This window comes from Cetorhinus maximus, chromosome 31 (genome assembly GCF_964194155.1).
Source record: "Cetorhinus maximus chromosome 31, sCetMax3.hap1.1, whole genome shotgun sequence".
Taxonomy (NCBI): domain Eukaryota; kingdom Metazoa; phylum Chordata; class Chondrichthyes; order Lamniformes; family Cetorhinidae; genus Cetorhinus; species Cetorhinus maximus.
The window spans coordinates 14793145-14808860 of NC_135909.1; the positions used below are offsets into that span (position 1 = coordinate 14793145).

At 44.1% G+C, this 15716-nt stretch overlaps 1 protein-coding gene across 1 annotated transcript; it reads left to right on the forward strand.

Moving 5' to 3' along the window:
- The first annotated feature begins 580 nt into the window (after positions 1-580).
- Positions 581-11604, forward strand: LOC144670349 (histone H2B 1/2-like). The gene is made up of 3 exons (XM_078532826.1): positions 581-627; positions 1040-1116; positions 10413-11604. Exons 1-3 carry the CDS (start codon positions 581-583, stop codon positions 10853-10855), a joined length of 567 nt encoding a protein of 188 aa, XP_078388952.1. The 3' UTR covers positions 10856-11604.
- Positions 11605-15716: the final 4112 nt, after the last annotated feature.

Genomic DNA, 15716 nt, shown 5'->3' on the forward strand with positions numbered 1-15716 from the left:
GATGAAGGGTCATACGGACTCGAAACGTCAACTGTATCCCTCTCCGCAGATGCTGTCAGACCTGCTGAGTTTTTCCAGGTATTTTTGTTTTTGTTCTAGATTTCCAGCATCCGCAGTATTTTGCTTTTATCAGAAATGTTCATTGTTGCTTTGTGGAGAGAAAGCAGCAATGATTTTCAATAACAGCTTCTTGCCTTTCTGTCTCCCTCCTCCCAGGAGGCTGCTGTTTGTTCCCTTCCCCCGGGAGCGGGATCTCTCCATTGGCGGCTGTTTGAAACCATCTTCTTCCAGTCCCAGGCAGAGCTGGGGGAGAGCAGCGCATCACTGCCTTTAACAAACACTTGGATCTGCACTGAGCAGCTGGGACCTACAGGACTCACTGTGCAAGAGCTGGAAAGTGACGTGAGGCTGGAGCAAACTATTTGGGGGCTGGTGTCGACACGATGGGCCGAATGTCCTCGTTCTGTGCCAGAAATTTTCAATATTTGTGTTTCCGGAACTTGTGCAGCATTCTGCGCATGCGCGCTGCCCTCCCCAGCACTGCCTGTGAGTGGAAGAAGATGGTTTAAAACAGCCGCTAATGCAGAGACACAGTTTAAACAGCGGCTGTTTGCTTTCACTTGAACGGTTAGTCCATGGGAGCGGCAAATAGAAATCTGACCTACACAATAGTCCCTGCTCCGTCACTCAGTCCCACTCCTGGAGCAGTGGATTGTATCTGGATGGCAGGAAATTGTTGTAACAGGAACAAAGTCCCTGGTGTTTAGCAGCTGAGTGCTGCAGGACTGCAGTGGATTCAGACACTGACTCTGTTCGTCTTACCTTTTTTATTCATTCACGGGATGTGGGCTTCACTGGCTGTGCCAGCATTTATTGCCCATCCCGAGTTGCCCTTGGGAAGGTGGTGGTGAGCTGCCTTCTTGAACCACTGACTTTGCGGTTGTTCGGAATGATTATTAATTTAATAATTGTTTTGGTTTCTTTGTATCTTCGACCTCACCTCTTCTTAAATTATAATAAACATTTTTTCTTTCGATAGGCAAATACTTGAAAGCAGCAGAATAAATGTCGTGATTCGACAACACAAGGGGAAGTGCAGTCAGCTCCTCACACACAGTAAGTACAGTGTCACTCACAGGGAGCCGAGGTGGCCAAGAGGTTAACTTGGTGGAGTTCTGATCCATTGTACTCTGCAAACAGAGGCACCAGATCCAATTTTAGTTTATGGTTCACTAGGCTGGTTGGTGAAGATTTAATTTAAATTGGCAGGGGGTTGGTCATCAACTTACAGCAGAACCAGAAAGTAATAAGGACAGAAAGGAGGGAGAGTGATGGATAATACTGGAGAAGGGAGCAATGCCATATTCGACAGGGGCAGTTTAAGAAGCCCTATGAGGAATGCAAAGACCAGTTTACAATGCATCTATGTAAACACACAGTGTGAAAAATGAGACTGATGAGCTTGATGGACAAACGGCAATGTGGGAATATGATGCAGTGGCAATGAACGAAATGGGGTTTAAAAAGAGGGAGGACTGGGTGCTGAGTATTTAGAAATATGGATTCAGAAAAAGATCGAGAAGCAAAAAGTGGAGGTGATGGTGGCAGCATTGATCAGGGAATCAGTCTTAGCTGCAATTATATTATTACCAGATAAAACTGAAAAATACAAACTCAGATTCTAGTTTGAAACTCACCCACATTATTAAACTAAGGGATACTGTATTAAAATGATTAATACAGATTGAGATACAAATCACAGAACAATCCGAAAAACCCAGTGTCAGACTGATAGATGTTGTATTAATTCTATCACTGCAAACTGAGCTCAACAGCCAAGTTTAAAATTCTCACTCAGAAACAGATTGAATGACACAGCGTTAATTTGATTAGTAGAAACTGAGTTACACTGGCATAACAATGGAGTTTCACAATAAAAAAATTACACAAAACGGGATTTCATATAAGGCCAAACTTGCAATTATTCCATTAAACCAAGAATATCAATTGCTTATTCCTGTACTGTTATTTCAACATGAAATGAATCTAGACTGGTAAACAATCCAAAAGACTGCAGGTGATGTCATGAATCCCACACTGTCACAGGGTAGCAGAGACTGACAGATTCAGAATCATTATTGAGCAGATGTCCATTACCAGACACTGACAGATGCAGACTGTTACTACACTCACCCACAATACCTGAGCCCACATGACACTAATCAATCTGACACACACATACGGTATCAATGAAAGTCAGAAATTATCACAAATACACATGGAATGACACAGACACAGAGACGATTAAAGAACGCTACTTACAGTCTGATTTTCAGATTTGCACACAAGATGACTGAACTGTCTTAACATAATCTAGATAATCCCACGTTCAGACCCAGTAGCACTCCTGACAGAAACATAAATTCCACATTCATATGCAGCACCAGGGTTTGACAGAAGTATAATCAAGCGCACCTAAACTTGCATGCACATGCACATCCGCACAGTATTACTGTCATAGCACACAATGAGGTTCAGCCCTTTGAGTCTACATCAGGCCTTCAAATGAGTAAAACATCTAGTGTCATTTCCAACAACCCGGCACATTCTTCCTTTTCAGATAATAATCCAATTCTCTCCTGACTACCTTGATTGCATCTGCCTCTAGCAGTGTCAGGACCCACATGTGAGATTTTAACCACTCGCTGCATGAAAACGTTTCTCCAAAAAGTATGCATTGCTTTTGTCAATTACCTTAAATCTGTGCTGTCTAGTCTTTGTCCCATCCAGTAGTTGGAACAGTTTTTCTCAATCTGGTGTGTCCAGACTCATCATAATTTTGAATACCTCTATCCTGTCCTCTCAATCTTCACTCCTCTGAGGAAAATGGCCACTACTTCATCAACTAAGTAACTGAAGTTCCTTATTCTTCACAATGTGGCTCACTTACACATGCTAGAGGCTACATATATTCACGTGCAGGGCCCTGTTACCTGCAGGCAAAAGGAACACGTCCATTGTGCCTACCTTGAATTAAACAACAACATTCAGGACAATAGTTTCCCAGTGAATTCTTCATGGCAACACCTCGAACAATTGGAATCAACTTGACAACCAATCAGCACCCCTTTTCTCATGCAGTAAAACTTCTTCCTCCTTTGACTTATTTTAACTCTCATTTTTTTGTTTATTTCTCTTTTTTTCTATGTCCCTCCTAGAAACATAGAAAATAGAAGCAGGAGTAGACCATTCGGCCCTTCGAGTCTGCTCCACCATTCATCATGATCATGGCTGATCATCGAGCTCAATAGCCTGCTCCCGTTTTCTCCCCATATCCTTTCATCCCTTTCACCCCAAGAGCTATATCTAACTCCTTCTTGAAAACATACATCTCCTGCCTATCCCACTCAAATAATCTATCCACATTGTACAGGATTGGTTGCCTTCACAGACATCAATCATTTCCACTGAAAATGAATGCTTCCCAGGGTTAATTGTCTCAGCCAATGCTGATTACTAATGGGGTTTCAGCCACAATAGGGATAACACAGCATCAGCTTCAGTCTGCAAAACTGTTACAAAGCAGCTTTATAAACCGTCAGTTTTATCATGGGATTCACCCCACTGCAGTCAGCTCCCATTCTCTTCTCTTTTACCCTTTACATTCTATGATAGCAAATATGGTTGCCCTCAGCTGTGTCTGTTCCCTATTCCAATCCTCCTACTGAAGTATACCTGCTTTTATTTGATTACTCTTCTGAAATGAGTAATTAACTAGTTTGGTTCCAGTTTAATATGTTTCCTTCTTTTAAATCTAGGGAGCTACTGCTGTTTGCTTGGTTTAAAACATCATTTTTCAAATTCACACTTCCAGTGAGAAGCCTGATCTGTCCAGGATGTAAATGACACACACGCTCTACCTGATTTCCAACCATTGAATTCAATTTGCATCCAGACTTCCATTTTGCACTATTCATTAGTGAGACTCCTCATTCACATCATGAGGTCAGATGAAAAGTTTAAAGTTCAGTTGATAAGTCTGACACGTTTAAACATTTATATGTATCAATGCCGCTTGATAAGACTGACAATCTTTTGTTGTATTGTTGAAAAGAAGGAAAGGAACATGAATATTTGAATTTAAAACTGGAGTGGTGAAATTTTCAGACTGGTGGCTGTCGTAGATGTGAGCTTTCTTGTATTAAATCACCGGATGTGGTCCCATTCCTAATTGCCCTGGAGAAAGTATTAGTGAGCGGCCTTCTTGAATAGAACAGAATGGTTTGCTTGGACATTGTAGATGGCAGTTCAGGGATAAGCTGATAACTGAGGATTGTTCTGAGATCACATATAAACCAGACTGGGTAAGGATTTGGATGGTAGTTTTACTTCCTAAAAGGTTTAAGATGTTAACTCATTTCCAACACCATGCCTGAGATAACTATTGAGTATAGATACACAATTAATACCAGAGTCACAAGTAACATCAAAGATTGAGAGCGACAGAATAAACTCCACATCCACAAAGAACTGGACACTGTGAAGTACCCAACAAATCCAACACGTTTCCAGGCACTGACACATACAGAATGAAGTCCAAGGCACTCACAGCACCAGAGATACACAGAAACAAAATAAATCACACACTCACCGACAGTGCCAGAGATAGACAACTGCAGAATGAATCCCATGTCTCACACAGTGGAACTGACTGATAGGTACAGAATGAACCTCAAACAGTCCCAGAGATGTAATCTGAAAGAATCTGAAATTCACACGGTACCACAAACTTACACACACACAAAACATTCATGAACACACGTTCAGAACTGAGGTTTGATAGAGACGAATGAATCCCACAATTGTGCACAGCATCAGGAATTGAGAGTTACAGAATGAATCTAACACTCAGACAGAGTCCAGGGGCCTGACAGAGCCAAAATCAATCTTATTCTCACTTACAGTATAGCCACATGGCAGAATTAATCCAACTTTCACAAACATACTACCGATTTACAGAATGAACCACTGACAGAATTAACCCCACGTTCACATGTGGTATCAAAGACTGACAGAATGAATCATGCTTTCACATACAGTACCACCGCTGGACAGAATTAATCCCACTCTCATCTGCCGTACCACAGATGGGCAGAACTAATCCCATTCATACATACAGTACCAAACAGAGTGCAGCTGATCTAGCTGGCTAAAGAATTGAGTTTGGTGAGGGGGGAGATGTAAGTGTTAATTTCGTTCTTAAATTTTGCTCTTAAAATCTAATCTAGTCTGTAATTAGCAGTAACTGGAAAGTACTGTGTAAACGGGCTAAATTCTTTCTTTCAGTTTAGACAGAGCAAGCTCACTCTCAGCTGTCGGAGTTGAGTAGTTAATTAGCTAACTGGTTCAATCTGGTAAACGTTAACTGTGTTCCTCTCCACAGATGCTATCAGACCTGCTGAGTTATTATACCTGCCAGGTATTTTTGTTTGTTTTTGTTTTCAATCTGGTTACTGTTGACCCAGTTGAGTTTACTATAAATTCAGGGTTCTTTAGTGCAGCCAAGGTAAACTGAGTGCAGCTGAGCTAACTGAGTGAAGACTTGGAGTTTGGTGGGATGGGAGTTCGGTGAAGGGTGGGGGGGAGCAAAGCAGGTAATTATTCCCTTCTTCTATCCTTCTCACCCCATAGGAATTGGTTCTTGCTCTAATACAGGGAAAGGAGCTAGCTGTTTGATGAATATCCGGTACGTGTGTAAGGTCGATTCTATCCCTAAGGTTGAAAATAGTACACAAACTTGTGGTAAAGTAAATAAAATATATAAGAAAGTAACATAAATAACTGAATAACATAAATAACTGAATAACATAATTAAGTAATTATTTAAAACACATTAAGGATGGCATGATAGGTGACGAGTCCAAGCTGCAGCATGTGAGAACTCCTGGATAACATTCCGATCCAGACGAAATGTCTACAGTAAATGTTCGCGGCTGGAGGAAATTCAGCTCAGATTCATTGAGCTGCAGACTCTGTGACACATCAGCGAGAGAGGAAGTTTCCTTGATGCTTTATACCAGGAGGCAGTCACACATCTTAGAGTAGGGCCTTCTGATTTGGTCAGGGACAGGAGGGTGTGACTGCGAATGAGGCAGGACCCAGAGGGCAGGAGTGTGAGCCTCTGCAATGGGCCAATAGGTTTGATGTTCTCCCAGCTTGTTTGGATGAGGGCAGTAGCTGCAGGGTAGATGAGCAAACTGACCACGGCACCATGGTTTAGGAAGCCATTCAAGTTGGGAGAACAAAAAGGAATGTAGTGGTAGTATGGGGCAGTATATTGAGTGGGATTGGCACTGTTCTCTGTAGCAAAGAGCGAGAGTTCAGACGGCTCTGTTGCCTGCCTGGTGCCAGGGTTTGGGACATCTGTTCAGGGCTGGAAAGCAACTTTCAGTGGGAGGCAGAGGATCCAGTGATCATGGTCCATGTAGGTATCAACAACATGGGCAGGATGAGGAAGGAAGCTCTGCATAGTCAGTATGAGGAGCTAGGCACAAAATTAAGCAGCAGAACCTCAAAGGATTATTACCTGAGCCATGTTCAAACTGGCATATGACAAATAAGATTAGAGAAATGAATGCAAGACTCAAGGACTGGTGTGGGAGAAGTGGGTTCCAGTTTATGGGCCACTGGCACCAGTTTTGGGTGTTCTTTCAGATTTTTCTGTACCGTTGGGATGGTCTACACCTGAACTGTGCTGGGGCTGGTGTCCTCACAAGCTGCATAACTAGGGAAGTAGAGAGGGTTTTAAACTGAATAGTGGAAAGGATCACATTTTCAAAGAGTAGAGACAAGGCAAGAAAGAAAGGTATTAATATGGGAAGTGATAAACAGACCATGACAGGAAGGGAGAAATAGCATAAATCTAAGAGTAAATCAGCAGATAAGCCTCGTAGCTACAGAATAAAAGGACAAAACTAAAGGCTCTGTATCTAAACACATGTAGCATTTGAAACGTAACAAATTAACTGATAATATATATAAATAAGAATGATCTGATAGCCATCAGAGAGGCACGGCTACAGGGTGACATAGTTTGGGACCTGAATATTGAAGGGTACGTGATATTTAGGAATGAAATATGTCAGGAAAATGTGTAGGGGTGGCTCTGTTAATTAATGATGGTATTAGCACATTAGAGAGGGATGACCTAAATTCAGAAAACCAGGATGATTCAGGTTTGGGTTGCGACGTGAAATGACAAAGGCAAGAAGTCACTTGTGGGCCAGGTGACTATTTAACTGCACGGTAGAACAGGGCATAAAAGAGGAGATCATGGGAGCTTGTCAGACAGGTACAGCAATAATGATGGGGGATTTCAATCTACATATCGACTGGGAAAATCAGATTGACAAACGTAACATAGAGTGTTTTTGGGATACTTTCTTAAAATAGCACATTCTGGAGCCAAGCAGAGAGCAGGATATTCGAGACCTGGTATTGAGCTACAAGACAGGATCAATTGAGAGCCTCATAGTGAAGGTACCTCTAGGTAACAGCGTTCATAATATGATTGAATTTTACACTCATTTTGGATGGAGAAATGAGTGCACCCATGATGAGTATTTTCAACTTAAATGAGGGCATGAAAGCAGAGCTAGCTAAAGTGAACCTCACCCCCACATTCCCGTCTGCCCCCGATAGCCTTTCACCCCCTTGCTAATGGACAATCCATGCAGCTCTACCATTAAAATATTCAAAGACTCTGCGTCCACTGCCTTTTGAGGAAGAGAGTTCCAAGACTCACTGCGCTCAGAGAAATAAATTCTCCTCATCAATGTCTTAAATGAGTGACCCCTTATTTTTAAACAATGACCCCCTAGTTCTAGCTTCTCCCACAAGAGGAAACATCATCTCCACATCCATCCTGTTAAGACTCCTCAGGGTCTTAAAGGTTTCAATCTAATCCCCTCTTACTCTTCTAAATTCCAGTCACAAAGATAGGCTAACCGGTCCAATCTTTCTTCATAAGACAACCGACCCATTCCTGGTATTAGGCTAATAAATATTCCCTGAACTGCTTCAAACACATTTAAATCAAAAACAGAATTACCTGGAAAAACTCAGCAGGTCTGGCAGCATCGGCGGAGAAGAAAAGAGTTGACGTTTCGAGTCCTCATGACCCTTCAGCAGAACTGAGTATAGTTAGGAGAGGGGTGAAATATAAGCTGGTTTAAGTTTGGGGGTGGGGGGGTGGTGGTGGAAAGAGAAGTTGAGGGGGGGTGATGGTGGTTGTAGGGACAAGCAAGCAGTGATGGGAGCAGATAATCAAAAGATGTCACAGACAAAAGGATCAAAGAGGTGTTGAAGTTGGTGATATTATCTAAGAAAATGTGCTAATTAAGAATGGATGGCAGGAAACTCAAGGTACAGCTCTAGTGGGGGTGGAGTGGAAAGACTGACAAGGTATTAGTTGTAGAAAGGCTAACTGGCCTTTAGCTTTCTAATTTCTGTCTCCCTCCCTTTTTGAATGAAAGAGTTACGTTCGCTATTTTCCAATCTAATTGAACCTTCCCCATATCTGGGGATTTTGAAAATTAAAACAAATGCACCAACAATCTCACTAGCCACTTCTTTTAAGAATTTGGGGTGAAATCCATCCAGATCTGGGGATTTCACAGCCCGACGCCCCAACAATTTTCTTAATACCACTTCCCTGGTGATTGTAATTTTCCACGAGTTCCTCCCTCCCTTCCATTTCCTGATTTACAGCTTTTTCCAGGGTATTACTTGTGTCGTCTATGGTGAAGACTGAAGCACGATACCTGTTTAGTTCATCCGCCATCTCCCTATTTTGCATTTTCAATTCCCAAAATGCTCTTTCTATAGGACTAATTCATTTCTTATTTAAACATCTACATAACCTCCCTTTGGAATTGTTGGTTCTGATTGGAATGCAAGTATTTTGTGTATTCTGAAATATCCCTTTAAATATCTGCCACTGCCTATCCCTCGGCCATGATCTTATTGAATGGCGGAACAGGCTCGAGCTGCTGAGGGGCCTACTCCTGCTCCTGGTCCGTATGTTCATATCTATTTTAGTACCACCGACTGAAAGAATTAATCCCACTCTCACATACAGCATCACCGAATGACTGAATTAATCCCACTCTCACACACAGCACCACCGATTGAAAGAATTAATCCCACTCTCACACACAGCACCACTGAATGACTGAATTAATCTCACTCTCACACACAGCACCACCGAATGACTGAATTAATCTCACTCTCATACACAGCACCACCGAATGACTGAATTAATCCCACTCTCACACACAGCACCACCGAGTAATTGAAATAATCCCACTCTCACAGACAGTATCACTCATAGAATTAATCCCACAGTCACATACAGTATCACTGACTGACTGAAGTAATCTCACATTCAGCACTAAAGACAAACAGATGCAGAATATGTTCAAAAGATTCCCAGATATTGACAATGACTCACATTCCCATTCGATACCAGAAACTGACAGATACAGACTGAATTACACACTCACATTGCGGATCAGATGTTGGCTTGTCCAGCATGAATCTCACACTCATACTCAGTCTGAGAGTGAATGAGAAATGCACAGTCGGATACTAACAGATGTTGAAAGATATACAATCAATGCCACACTGATCTACAGTGTCAGAGACTGAGAAACACGGTGTGAATCTCATTTGTAGTTCAATAAACTGACAGGTACAGAATAAATCCTGCACTCACATATTTAAGCCGCAGGTGACAGATACGGAGTTCAGCCAAAATAGCATATATTCCCAAATTGAGAATGGATCCCCCGCTCACTCACATGCATCCTGAAGTGACAAACGCACAATGAGTCTTAAACACTCCCAAAGACAGATACAGAATAAATTCTACACTCACATGGCGTACCACAGCCTCAACCCCCTACCACTCATGGCGCAACGGATAGCGTGTTGGATTTCTAGCTGTTGTTGTATAAGAGATTCAAAGGTTGTAGGTTCGAGTCCCACCAGAGTCTCAACCCCCTACCACTCATACACACACATACTCACACAATATCCCAGTGAGTAATTCGCACACGTTACAAGAGTTCCAGGAGGAATCCCGCATTCCCGTTCAGTCCCTCTGTGGAGAAGGGCCCCTCGCACGGACAGCCAGACGACAATTCCCGGTGTATCTTCACAAACTGGGACTGGAGAGAATCCTGATAAAATTTCTTTCCTGATTGTAGTCAAAGGGCTAATGAGGGTGGAGAAGTCGAAATTTGATTGGTGTCTTTAAATATGCAATCAGAGAAAAGTATAAAATAAGTGGCTGTTCTACTTTTTTAAATGTCCAATCAGAATCATTGTTTCCCCATTCCTCATTAGCATAGGTCTGTCAGACTGTCTATTTAATCGGCGCTCGGAAGGGGTTTGTTTTATTCTGTGTCTGAAAGTGAAGATGGTTGATGAGAAGAAAGCAGCTCCTAAGAAGGGAGGCAAGAAAGCCTTAAAGAAACCGGTAGTGAAGGGCGGCAAGAAGCGGCGAAAGTCGAGGAAGGAGAGTTACGCCATCTACATCTACAAAGTGATGAAGCAGGTTCACCCCGACACCGGCATCTCCTCCAAGGCCATGAGCATCATGAACTCGTTCGTGAGCGATATTTTCGAGCGCATCGCGGGTGAGGCTTCCCGCCTGGCCCATTACAACAAGCGCAGCACCATCAGCTCCCGGGAGATCCAGACCGCCGTGCGCCTGCTGCTGCCCGGGGAACTGGCCAAGCACGCCGTGTCGGAAGGGACAAAGGCGGTGACCAAGTACACCAGCTCCAAGTAAAACCCCCGAACTGACTGAAAAACACATTCACAACACAACGGCTCTTTTAAGAGCCACTCACAATCTCTCTGAAAAAGCTATATGATTTCATTACTACTAATTTATGATTTTACTATGAAGCATTTAGAATTGTGAAATTGTTATTTTGATCTCGTTTCAGTCACAGATTCACAGCAATGTAAATTTAACACTCGTTCAATTGTTGGGCCTCGTTAATGATGCCCCATAAATTAATGTCTTGCCGCTCACCCTCTGCGCTTTGTTTTAAGACGCGTCATATTCGACCCCTTTCCCTGGTTTTGGAGAGAGAGCGAATAGAACGCAAATTCTTCAGGTTCCAATTCGGTTCAAGTTTGGCCTCAATAATCGATCAGTTAATTTCCTATAAGCACCGGTTGTGTAGCAACCTTCAGTCTCAACGCTGGCAAATTTACTCCAAGTATGTTCAATTTTGGCTGTCACAAATATCTACAATATAACGTCTATCAGCAGAACGATGTAAATGGCACTTTCAGCCGGCTGCTAAGAAGGTTTCATGACGGATCGAGATTACCTCGAATTGATGCCGGATTCTTAAAGCGACTCTGAAATTTAAAATGGATAAAATGTGAAATAGTCCCATCAGGGAAGGACATTTGTAAAACTTTGTCGTCAGACTGTGTTCACTATTAACTGGTATTCTATATGAAATTTATTTCTTGTTTTATAAATATATCCGCGGTAATTTCGACGTCGAATAAAAAAATAGATTGCGTAAATTTGCGCCGTTATTTTCGACTTGTTTTCAGTTACACATAAACCCAGACAGAAAATCAGAAACTGAAATATACAAAAAACTGCAGTCCGGGGAAAGAGAGAGAGAGATGAAGTGAATGTAACATTCGAATACTAAATACTGAATAACCATTTCCAATTAGGACTCGAAACGTCAACTTTCTTCCTCTCCGATGAGCTTTGCCAGGTATTTTTGTTTTAGTTTCAGATTTCCAGCATCAGCAGTATTTTGCTTTTATACATTTAGTACTATGTTCGATCCGTTCTTTTTTGGCTTATTTTTTTACAAATTTGGCGGGCTTTTAAAATTTGAAAACAAAGAACGGTTGGAATCTCAAAATTTGGCGCTGGATTTTCCGCCCTCACTCCGTGGAGTCTCCGGGTTGGTGAGTTCAGTAGATAACTGATTGGTGATGTGAACAAAATTATGTGACGCTCCACAAAATGACCAATCAGCAAACGCCCGCAGCACCATTCCTCCCGAAGCTATAAGAGAAGCGAATGCGAGCGCATTTCCTCATTCACTGTGAAAGTGTTTTTGAGATTGTGAAATGTCTGGAAGAGGAAAGACCGGCGGTAAAGCTCGATCCAAGGCCAGATCTCGCTCCTCCCGGGCTGGACTGCAGTTCCCGGTGGGCCGTGTTCACAGGCTCCTGAGAAAGGGCAACTATGCTGAGCGTGTGGGTGCCGGAGCCCCGGTCTATCTGGCTGCCGTGCTCGAGTATCTGACGGCTGAAATCCTCGAGCTGGCTGGTAACGCGGCCCGGGACAACAAGAAGACCCGCATCATCCCCAGACACCTGCAACTGGCCGTCCGCAACGACGAGGAGCTCAACAAGCTGCTGGGAGGGGTGACCATCGCTCAGGGCGGGGTGCTGCCTAATATCCAGGCCGTGCTGCTGCCCAAGAAAACCAGCGCCGCTGCGGCCTCGAAGACCAAGTGAAGCGGCCATTCTTTAATCTAATAACCCAAAGGCTCTTTTCAGAGCCACCCACAGAGTCTGTGAAAGGGTGAACTATTGACTACCGCTACGTGCCGAATTTCAGTAATGGTGAAGCGTTTCTAATGATCCGCAACTTCAACCAACTCGTATCAAAAGAGAAATTACATTTCCATCCGAGTGGTTCGGGACTGGAATGCACTCTCTGGAAGTAGTGGACGCAGGTTCAATGGAGGCATTCAAGAGGGTATTTGCTGATTATTTGAATATAAACAACGTGCAGGGATGGGGCGGGGGGAAAGCTTTCGGTCATAACACTCTTTTGGACAGCAGATGCAGGCACCGAATGGCCTCCCGTGCTGTGCAAATTGGTTGATTCAGTGATAAATCTGTGCACCGGAGGGATACACGTTTGTTGCTCAGGGCGTTGCCTTTATTGACATCATGAGCACTGATGTGTAACCCGCAGCTCACTCTTTGTCCGGGATTTATGTCTGCTCGCAGTATTTAATACATTATCAGTGCCGCATTTATTGGAAGTATCCTAGAGCACTAAGGTGACCACATTCCCAATTTTATGCTTAAATTAAGACACCATTTGCGCTACAACTTACAACTGCATTGTCTGTGATTATCAACCCCAAAAGAGGTTTGTAGACAAAAAATAAACTGATGGAAGGAGGTAAATGGTAACTTCGCGATGTCTAAGTGCTGGAGTGGTCAACAGGAGATCACAGCTTTCATTTGCCGATTTAGTGGCTCTTAAAAGAGCCTTTGTTGTACTTGGTGCTGAAGCCGGGTTTTAGGCGCGTTCCCCGCGGATGCGGCGGGCCAGCTGGATGTCTTTGGGCATGATGGTGACTCGCTTGGCGTGGATGGCGCACAGGTTGGTGTCCTCAAAGAGCCCCACCAGGTAAGCCTCGCTGGCCTCCTGCAGAGCCATGACGGCCGAGCTCTGGAAGCGCAGGTCTGTCTTGAAGTCCTGAGCGATCTCTCGCACCAGGCGCTGGAAGGGCAGTTTGCGGATGAGCAGCTCGGTGGATTTCTGGTAGCGGCGGATCTCCCTCAGAGCCACAGTGCCGGGTCTGTAGCGATGAGGCTTCTTCACGCCGCCTGTTGCTGGAGCGCTCTTCCGGGCCGCTTTGGTAGCCAGCTGTTTGCGGGGAGCTTTCCCTCCGGTCGATTTGCGGGCTGTCTGCTTGGTCCTGGCCATTTTCTCAACAGATTCACCACAATTTCAGCTGCAAGAACTATTAAGATAAACTGCACTGCAACTCGCCTTTTTAAACTCTGTGAGCAACCGCCCCGAACAGTAATTGGCTGCAGCCTTACGCCCAGGCAGTTTTATCCAATATCTAACCAATGAACTAATCCCTGGCTGAGTTGCCAGGTCTCCATTGGTCGAGTAGTTTTTAATCGCTCATTTCAAAAATTCCGCCTTTATTTCCAGCCGTTTACCGCCTCGACATCAGAAGACTTTGTTCCTTCATTTCTTAAAATTAAAAATACCATTTTTACTGCAAATCATTATTCCCTAACCCGAATGAAATTCCTGTTCATTTAACCTATTCCGACAATTTTTAAACCCGGCATCATCCTGGTGAACCTGCACATTTTTGGACAGAAACACCAGTCTGTTGTTTGAACTGTGTAAAGTCAGTGCTGGATTTCGCAGGCAAAAATTGAAGGACTGTCCATTGCTCCCTACAGCACAACCAACCCTTAAAATCGCCGCTCGCTTAGAAGTCTGGAGTGGGTAATGAAATGGAACCGGTGCTGGGGGCTTCACACCCCTTCCCATTGCCCTCATTCTGGGCAGTTCATGACTATAAAGAGGGGGGAAAGGGATAATAAACTACGATTAAATCGAGTTACTTAGTCCATCCCCCAGAACCCCGGAACAAATCAGGCACTAAAATAAATGAAAAATACTGCACATGCTGGAAATCTGAACTAAAAACAGAAAATGCTGGAAACCTCCGTAGGTCTCACAGAATCTGTGGATAGAAAAGAGTTAGCGTTTCTAGTCCGTTTCACTCTTCGTTAGAGCTCTCTTTTCTGTTTCAGACACTAACATTCCCGATCACAGCCAATCCCAATTCCTGTTCCCAGGTCTCTGCTCTCTCTGTGAGGTGGTGAGTGGCTCTGAGAAGAGCCTTTGTTGTGTGTTCGGTAGAAAGGGTCGAGTTGTTTAGCCGCCGAATCCATAGAGAGTGCGGCCCTGGCGTTTCAGAGCGTACACCACATCCATGGCAGTGACCGTCTTGCGCTTGGCGTGTTCAGTGTAGGTGACCGCATCCCTGATCACATTCTCCAAGAAAACCTTCAGCACCCCGCGAGTCTCCTCATAGATCAAACCCGAGATCCGCTTGACACCGCCACGGCGAGCCAGGCGGCGGATTGCTGGTTTGGTGATGCCCTGGATATTATCACGAAGCACTTTGCGGTGCCGCTTTGCTCCGCCTTTCCCCAATCCTTTACCTCCTTTCCCTCTGCCAGACATGATGATTCTTCACTCAGATCACTGCAGAATATGAGACACGAGCTGCTTCACGTTCCTCTTTTAAAGTGCCCGCCCCGACCTGACTGAAAAACGCCGTTTGAGAGCAGGGAGGGGAGGAGACAAAGTGAAGATTAAACAGAGAGCGGGAGGGAGGAGAGAGCCGGAGTGACAGACAGAGAAAGAACAGCCCCTGATCTTTCAGCTCCTTCTCCAGTTTCTGCAACCGCCAATTTCAACCCGTTTATTACCAATGGAACCGAGACACAAACCCGGACAGACCCGGGCTTCACAGTCAGGAGTTTCAGCAAACCCGGAGCTTTGAAATATGCTCTCGTTATAATTAACACTCAGTAATATTCCGACCTAAACACAGTCTATTCTAAAACAGGAATCATCCTCAGTAACATCACCATCCTCATACACACACGGTTCCAGCATTTTACAAGCTGTTTGGGGGAATCTCGGGTTAAAATTGATGTTGTAAAGAGGCCTTTACCCACCAGTGTGCCACCGCCACACGTCCACTCGCACCCAACGCCCCTTGCCCCCCGCGCCGACACAGGTTCGGAGATTTTGTTCTCTCTGTGATGAGAGTGAAATGGGCAAAATTCCCATTGATTTTAGCGGCTGAATTGCTACGGAG

Coding starts and splice junctions, on each gene's coding strand:
- LOC144670349 (XM_078532826.1), top strand. CDS start 581: ATGCAGAGACACAGTTTAAACAGCGGCTGTTTGCTTTCACTTGAACG. Junction 628..1,039: donor TGTTTGCTTTCACTTGAACG/GTTAGTCCATGG, acceptor TTCTTTCGATAG/GCAAATACTTGAAAGCAGCA. Junction 1,117..10,412: donor CAGTCAGCTCCTCACACACA/GTAAGTACAGTG, acceptor TCATTAGCATAG/GTCTGTCAGACTGTCTATTT.